Source organism: Idiotropiscis lumnitzeri, chromosome 9 (assembly GCF_059441095.1).
Source record: "Idiotropiscis lumnitzeri isolate Australia: NSW breed Sydney's pygmy pipehorse chromosome 9, RoL_Ilum_1.0, whole genome shotgun sequence".
Lineage (NCBI taxonomy): Eukaryota > Metazoa > Chordata > Actinopteri > Syngnathiformes > Syngnathidae > Idiotropiscis > Idiotropiscis lumnitzeri.
In genome coordinates, this window is record NC_142399.1 from 21,685,835 (window position 1) to 21,696,219 (window position 10,385).

Below are 10,385 nucleotides of genomic sequence, written 5' to 3' on the forward strand. Positions count from 1 at the left end.
TTTTACCCAAACACAAATGTCCACTGTTCTATCTTTGCAGTTGCGTATACATTATTGACATGCCAACTATTTGTACATACAACAGCCATATCAAAATGCTGCCTTTGATGAGGGCTTCAGAGAGCGCCGACCTTCACCAAGGTCAACTTTGGCATTGGTGCAAAAACAATATTTACCTCCTTGGACATCACTTACATCTCATCTTTCCACTAAATTGAGTAGGAATTTGCTGTGTAGTTTGGGGTATTCAACATAAACAGCAGAAAGAACAACAGTCTGCATTGCAACAATCTGTTTTGGACAATGTTTTTTTTTTGTTGTAGGAGTAAAATACAGTATTGTAGAAAAAAAAGCTCCTTTTTTTGTCCACTTTCCAATGTTTAAAAAAATACACATACAGCCTCTTTTAAAAATGATCAAATCAAGCTAATTATTATTGCACTTTTGCCACATCAGGTCATTATTTGGTGTAATGTTTTGGATCTGAACAATTTATGGTTCCCCAAGCAATAGATGGGGGACAATTTTGTAAGTGCATTATTAAACTTGATTACAGAATTTGAAATTATTTTAATACTACTGATGACATTCAACATTTCACTAAGGCTTACTTGATTATAAGCCTTGTCAATAATAATAAATTCAAATTTGGAGAGTCAATTCTTCCCCTTATAATTATTTCACAATAGAATCTACTCTATACAGTAACCATCATAATGGTGCCATGAAAATGACACATCCTAAACCTATGAAACTGAGACAGAAGTCATTGTGGTCAGGCTGTATTCTGTATAGAACAATAAATTTGTAATTGTCACAAATTAACAAGCAAATTGCGATAATTAATTTATGTACATATAGTATGTGTTAATTGATGGCAACACCAATTTTATTTGAGTAGTTTTGTGTCCCAGGAAGGAATCACATTTCTTATTTTGGGCTACAGCTGGAAAGCCCAGAATACATAAAATCAAAATGATATGGTCTAATACTGTGAAATGTGGAATACGTTTGCTCATATTGAGCATACGCAACATTGGGTCATCTCAGCATCAGGTCTCAAGGACATCATCAAGGACACACAGCTGTTTTGGCCAATAGACTGCTGATAAGTTTGTCCTTTCGCTCATTATCAGAAGTCTGCTGATGATGCAGTCAGTGAAGGGCATTTGATAACATGTGCCTAATGCTTTGGGGAAATCAAAATATTAACTGGCACTTTTATGCTTTTGAAGAAAGCTGTCTTGTTCAAAAGGAACAAGGCCAAAAACCAGCATTGACTGCCCGGACCTTTTATCCTTCTGACGGCGCTGCAATAAAAACTGACATTATGTAAAGAATATTGCCACGTTGGCTCAGGAACACATCAGCAATGGTCAGTTAACACAGCTCATTGCTGCATCTGAAAAGATCAATTGAAACTACCACATAAATCGAAAGGCATATATCAACAGCAACCAGAAAAATCGCCAGCTTCTCTTAGCCCAAGCTCATTTGAGATGGACTGACTCATTGTGGAAAAAATCTGCTGTGGTCTGACAAGTCCACATTTCAAATTGTTTTTGGATGACATAAGAATTGTGGATACCGTAATTGAGTGAGCCCCATGTTAGCAGCAGAAAGTCTTGGCTTATTTCACAAAATAAGATGTAAACCTCCATTTCATAGCAGCACAGCAGTGATAAACGAGCATCAAAAAAGGAAGCACATTGTGGCTGATTCCTGATTTCATTCTGATATAGGGACAGTTTCTGGAAGCTAGCAGAAGTTAGCACATACAGGCTACCGTGTGCATCTGATGGAATGCTACACGCATGTCCTGTTGTGGTACGCTAACATATTCTAGCGTCTACTGTGTATTCTGGTGCCATCAGTCAGCGAACTCACATTTATTAAAAACCAAAACACACTTTCTGTATGGCCGCGATAGACATTGAACATCGTTGTGTTAACTCCTGGTCACTGGCGAGTCACAACCACACACCGAGTGTTGCCTTTATGAACTTAGAAATTTCAGTACTCAAAGTAAAACAACACGACCTGCTGCAAACCCTTAAAAGCAACACATAAGAATAAAAGAGATAAGATACCTAGATCGTTAGAATATGGCTACTAATTTCCACTGCTAAAAAATTCTATTCCTCCAAATCTACAGTTTTCATTTCTCTTCCAGGGGCATACCACAATTTGAATGTGTTGCTCAAATTATGCATAATAAGGGAGCAAAACAAAACTAAATTAAAAACCAATACAAGTGTTTATTTTAATTTACTTAGCACAGTGCATTTCCAGAGTTTTACTCATGATTCCACTCGCTTACAGCTAAAAATTGTAAGGCCACAGTACCACCTTCAATTTCAGTTGATGCCATCAATTATAAATTTGTCGGGAACGCTGGTACAAGATGAAAGTTGAATACAAATTGAATGTACTATCATCTTAATTGTCTTTATAATTCATGTGTACCATACCTTAAATAATTCTAGCGGTAAGATGGAGATGATCAAGAGTCGCTGCTTGCTCATGCAGTTATGGGGAGATTCATGTGATACAATTAGTCGACTAGCAAAATAATCGTTTGTGGAAGCCCTACTGACTGTGAAGAGGCCGAGCAAATAATATTGCACGCCCCACTTGTTTTCCAAAAAAGGTTTGAAATATCCTATGAATTCCGTTCCACTTCATGACTGTTTCAATTGGTCTTGATTCTTCACAAAAATAAATAAATAAATTTTTAAATCTAAATGTTTGACGCCTGAAATATGGGAAAAGGTCAAAAAGTTAAACGAGGCCGGGAGCCACAAGCGCATCCTGTGTTGCCAAAATTATTAGCATCTTCAGAAAACATTTTGTAAATCGTTGCACACTTGAGTACAATGACAATAAAGGGATTTCTATTCTATTCTATTTCTATCATTACATTTCTTTGGGGCACATAAAGATAAAGACCTATTGGCATTAAAAGTTTTTTCTTCAAAAAATTAATACCCTGCGAACAATAACTGCAAATTATTCAAATACTCCTATCAGTAAAATTAATTCTTGAAGTAAAATTGAATGGGGTACGTTTTAAAAATAAGTCATAGTCCAGATAATTCCAAATTTAAACAGTATAAGTAAATAGTTCTAAATTAGGCAACAATATCCACGTAATTTGACATGTTTTTAAGGAGAAAGCAGGCATTATTCCCTTAAAAACAACAAGCAATATTATTATTAATAATACGCCTATCGCACTAACCCGATGAAGACAACACTTTAAAAAAAACACGTGAATGAGTTCACATTTCGAACAATAAGCAGAACACTATAGGTTATGGAGAGGTCTGATCTTTGCAAGACAATTATACACTTCAGTAGTTGCCGCAGGATTTTACAACTACATACACAGTACATAAAGCAATCACAACACATCTCAGGCTCCCATTCTTCGATAATATTTATTGATAGTGATTATCAAGAACATTTGCAGTAAATGTGATGGGTTAGTAGACACAGAGTCTAAGGCCTCTATTTTTGTGCCAGGCGCAAGTCTAGCGCAAAGCGCAGGCTGACTGTGTGCATGTGTGGTGTTTTCTTTCCACAAATCTGAGCAGTGGAACCGCAAACCTGAGTATGCCGTGCCTGACACGGCGGAAACAAAAACACCCACCCAACTCGGGGATCGTACCTTTTACCGCTGAGCTAAAGCTCTGGCCTGCCGGCTCACCGGATTGCCTTATAACCTCAATGGAAAGTATAAATCATTTTCTTATCGAGGATCTTTCTCTAAGTATACGCCCCCTCTGTCGCAGCGAAATGCCCCTTCAACATGCACATTAAGTTGACGTCCAATCAATCAGTTATTCTGCAAGTCGATTAAATACCCTCAAACTGCATTTGACTGCCTCCGCCTCAAATTAGACCTGCTTTTTCCAAGTCTAAAATCAAGTCGACTTTTTGTAAGTATGTGCTGTGGGACTGAGGTGAGACACAAATGCCCAGTGAGTCTACCAAATTCACATACATGCTGAACTATAAACCATTGTCCCTGCATGAAAATGACGATGTGGCTGCTTTTCTGCCAACTTGCCAAGTGCAAACTACTTTCTGTTCCCAAATTATCGGGTGCGTTGGGGGCAAGTCTGCTTCATGTGCTAGCGGGTCCAGATGAGCGCAATCTGTCCCCAAACACTCTAGACTAGACTTGCGCTGGCACAAGAATTAAGTCATGTCGTTTTTACGCCAAGCGCCAGTCTACCAAAAAAGATAAATTAATAAATTATTAACATGACCAAACTATTGTAACTGGATACTGAGCAAAATAAAATTACAAGGGACTATCAGAATACATTGCGAAGTCAATTTGCCACATAACAAAAGTAAATGATCAAAACACAAATCTTGCAAACAAATCTCTCTCAATATGCCTAATTCTGAGGCAAGTGAATTGTAGTGCATCAGAAAGAGATTTGTTCTTATTTTTTCGGTTACAAAAACGTTTCACAAGTGACTACAATCACAATAATAAAAACAATGTCAACAGCTGTCAACGTCCATCAAAACTAAACGTTATTATCTTTGGACAGGAAGAATATTTGATATAACTATTGCATGGAAATATTATATTCTGGAGGCAGTCATAATGTGGTGGCTGATCGTATGAAATGAAAAACAACCTTTACATACTCTTCTACTTGAGTAGGTGTATCAGCTGATCCTGCAGGTTTTTAGAATGCTCCACACTGGAGGAAAGAAGAGAAGAAAGCAGCCGCATCAACTGACAGATATGCATGCAAGGGACGCCGTTCTACAAAGGCAAAACCAAAGGGTCACATTTAGACTTACTTCTTCTGGATGGCCTCTTGCCTAAAAGGAAATAAAAGCACACAAGCCATGAGTGTTTCATTTCAAAAGTTGGAATGGTTGTCCATTTTATTTGTACTAGGCAGAAAATTACTTACTGATATTGTAAATGCGTAGTTATAATGGACATTTTTCTTAGACTCTGAAACAGACGAAATAACATTTATGACTTGCAACGTGTAGAATAGGTGTCTCAAATACACGGCAGGTCATTTGCAGTCACTCAACAAGGCGTCAAAAAGAGAATAGCACACATTTGATTTCTTGCTTGGTAAAACTTATCAAAATTCCCATCCAATCAAAATGACAGTTGTGCCACTCCTCGTGAGATCGAATGATTTTAGAGTAAACTAGATGTTTGTCTTCCACATCAATATATTTAATAAAACTATTTATTATATTTGCACTAGAGAAGGGTGCTCTCCAATAGTGTTGTACACTGAGTACAATGAAAATAAAGGGCATTCTGATTTTGTTTTGTTTTTTTACATTGACATATTTAATACCAATCGCAGTCCCCCACCATCAGAACTTGTGTTTTTACAGGGTTGCATTTAACGTTCTAAATCCAATGCAAGTATAACCAACCTAATTTACTGATCGAAACAGATTTAATCAAAACTGACCAGTGTTTAAAATAAACACAAATGTCCTTACATCTTCTGAGTGTAGGATGGCGTCCTCCTGTATAACCATATTTCTGGCTGCTTGACCGAGAAGCTGCAATGCATCACAACAACTGTTAGGCATGAGTTGGATTTACTCACCAAAACAACATTGGCCTTCTACATCACAGATCAACGCCAGACACAAACATTTAAAAACGCTCCCGGTTTGGCTCACTAATTTCATTCCATGACGCTCCCTCCATTTTGGGCCAACGTCGACCCATCAACGTAGGGTTAGTATTAAAGTAACTTAACGACACCTCAATGTGATTTATTGTTGTAGCGCAATTTAACGGTAATCTTGCATCGATGTTAACAAATTCCTATTCAAGCGCGTGATAAATACTGCCAAAACTTCGTGAAGGACCCAATCAGCTGTTTTGGTGGGAGTTCCGATTAAATGCAAAGCTGCTAGGAAATGTCAAAAACAAACGCATCAACCGACCTCTTGGCTTCGGGAAACTTTGAGCACCTGACGCGTCAATGCAATCACGTCTACGCTGCAAGAGCCCACTTTATCAGATAATAATCCTTTCACCGACTGCCCAAATCGAGGTTGAGCTTCGGTGGACGCCATGTTTGGTTTGAGCTAACAACGGCAATCGAGTGGGGTCAAAAATAGTGCGCAGTAGCGTCCATTTAAGCATACACAATATAAAAATGAAAAAAAAAAAATCGGGTAAAAAATAACTGTTCGCTGGCATAGATAGATAGATGAAGAAATAAGCTGTATGTGTAATTAATTGAGGGGTTTTTTTGAATGACAAGTAAAACTGATTTCTTGCAGCACACTGGTTGGGAATATTGTTTCAGTGGTGGACGGTCAAGGCCTTCTCTGCTGGCCAAACATAATCAAGAAATCATGATCACATTCTTCACTAGTGTTGTATCTTTCATGAGAGTTTTTATCCAGTCAGAATTCAGCTAGCTCCTGTTGCTAGGCATATTTCACAATACCAGACGCACACACTTGTCGCACGAGTCCTTCGGATACAATGGTGCGGGCATCAGTTTTGTTAAAAGTCAAAGCGCTTTCAGAGTTGATAGACAGTTGCGTTAGCCAATCAGATTACGAGTTGGTCAGTCTTCTCGCTGCCCTTAGGCTGAAGATGAGAACATGTTTTGTGATTGGATATTTACTCGTGAGGCGGCTGCGCTATGCTACCCAGAAGTCATAACTAGCCACTGAAAATGTAAAATATATTCTTGCTTTTTAAACCACAATGGCCGAAGGAGGGAAAGGTGAGGATTTAATTGCATATACACTTGTGAGGCCATTTTCAAGACGGACCTTCAAGAGAAGCTAGGTTGTTCAACACTCATTCAGTACTGTGTAAGTATGTTTCTGTATTTGTCCAGCCATGGTGTCAGAAATGATGGTATTATGAGGGGGATTCATTCAAGTAGGACTAAGTAGCACTCCACTAAAGGCCTCCGTGTGAAATGAACTGCGATTGTTTTATGCACTGCTCAAAGGTGACGGTGACCTTCAGAACAATTTGGGGTATCTATACTATAGCGCAGTAGTTATTTTTCAGCCAACTTTGTACTTGTACTCCTTAGATTTTTTTCTAAAATATTTGTACTTTGTACTCGTTAAACACAAACATGAAGGTGTGTGGTACTCAAAGCCTCATTATTTTTTCAATTTGGATTGTGATTGTATGCATTCCAGTTAATTATTGTTGAAAACACCAACCCGGGGTAAATCGTGTCAGCGATTTAGATTGTGGTTGGATGAGAAGTATAAATACGCTATAAACCATTCCCACGCTCTATTGGTTTGTACAGCACTTGCACGTGACTAGCGGCGCTAAAAGTATGTCGGCATAATGGGGGGAAAAAATGAGTGGTCATTTTATGTATTAAACAGCTGTTTGTTCACGGATATGGTTTGATCTAATCACTAATCCTAATTAGTGAGTAACTAATAGGCGCCCCTCTGCTCCGTGACTGTCTGCGCCGCCTACGCGCCGCGCGCACACACAGACGCAGAGTCCAGTGCGCGCGCCATCGAGAACGCGAGCGGCGAGTGTTTACAATTCAAACGTCTGATGATGCTAAAGATGTCATGTCATGTCATATCATTATCCACACCGCTTATCCTGTGCAGGGTCGCGGGAGGGTGCTGGAGCCTATCCCAGCTGACTGCGGGCGAAAGGCGCACTACACCCTGAACTGGTCGCCAGCCAGTCACAGGGCAGACATAGACACTGTCACTGAGTGGGAACTGAACCCACGCTGCCTGCACACAACTCAGGCGAGTGTACCACTACACTATCAGTGACTGATGCTAAAGATGGAGAAGTAAAATAGAACGTGCTTAGGGGCACACAACAGAAAAAGAAACAGGGAGAGGGAAAGATTACGCAGGCATGAAAACCAGCTTTTCAAAGTGGTTAAAAGACAGTAGGTAAGTTGTGATGTGTCAGCGTAGTAAGAGCCACACGTGGCTTTTAAATAATCAAGTTAGCTAAAAATCTCTAAATAAAATGAGAAGTTCCTGTTGTCTTCCAACTGTGTATTTACAGACTAAGAGATCATGAGAAGAACATTAATAGGTTAACAATGATGTGTGGGCGGTTGTGGGAACGTGCGTGGCGTGGCGTGTCATGCATTCACATGAAGAAAACAGGGCATGATATACAGTCAGTGGCTGTGTTCTTGTGGGTTGTTTGGACAGGAAAATTCCCAGAAATGCTTCTTGATAGTATTTGAAATTGTAATAATAAGGGCGTTCAAAAACTCTTTTCCACCACTGTACCTGATGGGTCTGACACTGATCAGATGCAGTGTCTAATCAGTAACTTATTCCAGAGGACAGTCAAAACAGCGCAAAGGATTATTGGCTGCCCTCTCCCCTCACTGTCGGACATCTGCACTGCCCGGTGCCTCAGAAGGGCTCTCAACATCGTCAAAGACAATACCCACCCAAACTCACACCTGTGCGACCTGATGCCCTCTGGCAGGCGCTACAGGTGCATCAAATCAAGGACCAATAGACTGAGAAACAGTTTCTTTCCAAGAGCCATCTCCATTCTAAACTCTTACACACACACACACACACGACCACCCCTACCTTGCAGAACAGCAAAGTGATGTGTTTTTATATATCCTATTCAGTATTATTTTCCATTGCACTAACTATTCTCTTATTTATCTAATTTATATATTTGTTTGAATTATTGTTGTATTGCACTGGAGAGGGGAGCTCTCTAATCTCGTTGCACACTTGAGTACAATGACAATAAAGGGATTTCTGATTTCGGATTCTGATTATTCATTAAAAAATGAAGATTGATTAAGCCAATCACCTGTAAAATAAAACGTTCAATAAAAGTTTGAAATAAAAGTTATGATCCCCTCAAAAAATTATTTATAGGCTGCATATAAAAAAAATAAAATCATTGTTGTTATTATTATTTTTCTTTTTTTGGGGGGGGGGGGGGCGGAGTTTGCCTGCTATGTGTCTGCATACCCCCCAGAAAGTAGGTAGTTGCGCCCCTGCACGTGACACAAACGAACTAATCAATGAGAACTCGCCACTCTCAAACTAGTGCAGATGTCCAGTTTTACCGGTGTTGTGCCAAAATACAGACAAACTTCAAATAGCATATTGCAGTATGGTGAAAATTTTACCAACACAGGTGTCTGGGTTGTGAGACTTAAATGAACTTCAGACAAATGGTATAAAATTGTTATAATTTATTGGAGTCATATCATGGTTTACTGGCACGGAACAGACTTTGATTCAATGTTGCAAGCTCGTTTGGACGTCTTGTGTGTCATAATTAAAATGTGGCTTAGCCAAATCTGAATTTACTGTATACATGTCTGTTATACTTATTTTAAGTTGTATTATTTAAAGATGCAATGTTTTGTAAGTAACACTAATTACTTTTGGGCAGTTTGATCATTTTACTTCCAAATCCTTGACCTTCACCTCTCCCAAGTTTGGATGCACACTTACCTCCCAACAAAGGTTGGAGATGATTGAAGTTGCACTTTTTGCACCATTACAATACTGAACTACTGGTAATCATCATATCTTTCGCTCCACGAAATAAATTAATGCTCTGCATTCATACAACTGCACAACAACTTTTACAATTTGGTGGTTATTTTCACATTCACATTAAGGTGCATTGAATGTTGGGAATTGTCAATGGACAATTTAAAGCACAAGAGCCAAAAGTTACGCCCTTGGGGGCACATCGATCATTTTAAATGGTCCACAAAAGCAGATCATTTGCCTCAACTTACATGATTCTTGCTAAATTGGTGCCAAAATTACAAATTATCATAAATAATAATGTAGTATTGCAAGATTTTTTTTTCTCAAAGCCCTTTTCACAGTAACGATCAATAGTTTAAGTAACGATTTTCCTTGACTTTTGCTTGGAAAATGAATTATTCATCCAGTCGTTGTGTGGTACGTAGTTAGATGGAGAAATGAAACATTTAGTTTTACAGTCATAACGGCCCATTGAAGGAAACCGTAACTACGAGATGGCCAGTGATAGAAATGAGTTTGAAATCCCTCATTTACAGTCTTCAATTAAATGACTGTACATGCTTTTGTTATGTGGGAGGAAGCCAAATATCTGGAGATAATCCACGCAAGCATGGATATAACCGCTCAACATTCAAGCTGATGTACTACTAACCATTATTCCGCCAATCTCATATTAATTTTGATTACATTATATGTAACATTTTTTTTTAAATGATGGTGTCTTTTTCATGATGACATTACATATGAGGTACAAAATGATATTTCATGATAATGTTACATGCCTCCATTGCAGTTTTACTTTGTTTAAATTGGCACAGTTTCAAGGATGTGACATTGAAGGAGCAGCTTAAAAAGGT

General features: G+C 38.7%; 1 protein-coding gene across 1 annotated transcript; it reads right to left on the reverse strand.

Moving 5' to 3' along the window:
• Positions 1-3,421: 3,421 nt before the first annotated feature.
• LOC148331426 (BLOC-1-related complex subunit 7) lies at positions 3,422-6,129 on the reverse strand. The gene is made up of 5 exons (XM_088303980.1): positions 5,959-6,129; positions 5,503-5,565; positions 4,944-4,987; positions 4,828-4,848; positions 3,422-4,724 (listed from the first exon to the last, which is right to left on the reverse strand). The coding sequence occupies exons 1-5, from the start codon at positions 6,088-6,090 to the stop codon at positions 4,673-4,675; spliced, it is 312 nt and encodes a 103-aa protein (XP_088160106.1). The 5' UTR covers positions 6,091-6,129; the 3' UTR covers positions 3,422-4,672.
• Between the last annotated feature and the right edge of the window lie 4,256 nt (positions 6,130-10,385).

Bases quoted from the DNA above. Each gene is read 5' to 3' on its own strand.
- LOC148331426 (XM_088303980.1), bottom strand. From the start codon at position 6,090: ATGGCGTCCACCGAAGCTCAACCTCGATTTGGGCAGTCGGTGAAAGGA. The intron at 4,988-5,502 runs GTAAGGACATTT...CGTCTGTTTCAG, and splicing joins CCATCCTACACTCAGAAGAT to AGTCTAAGAAAAATGTCCAT. The intron at 4,725-4,827 runs GTAAGTCTAAAT...TCTTTCCTCCAG, and splicing joins CAAGAGGCCATCCAGAAGAA to TGTGGAGCATTCTAAAAACC.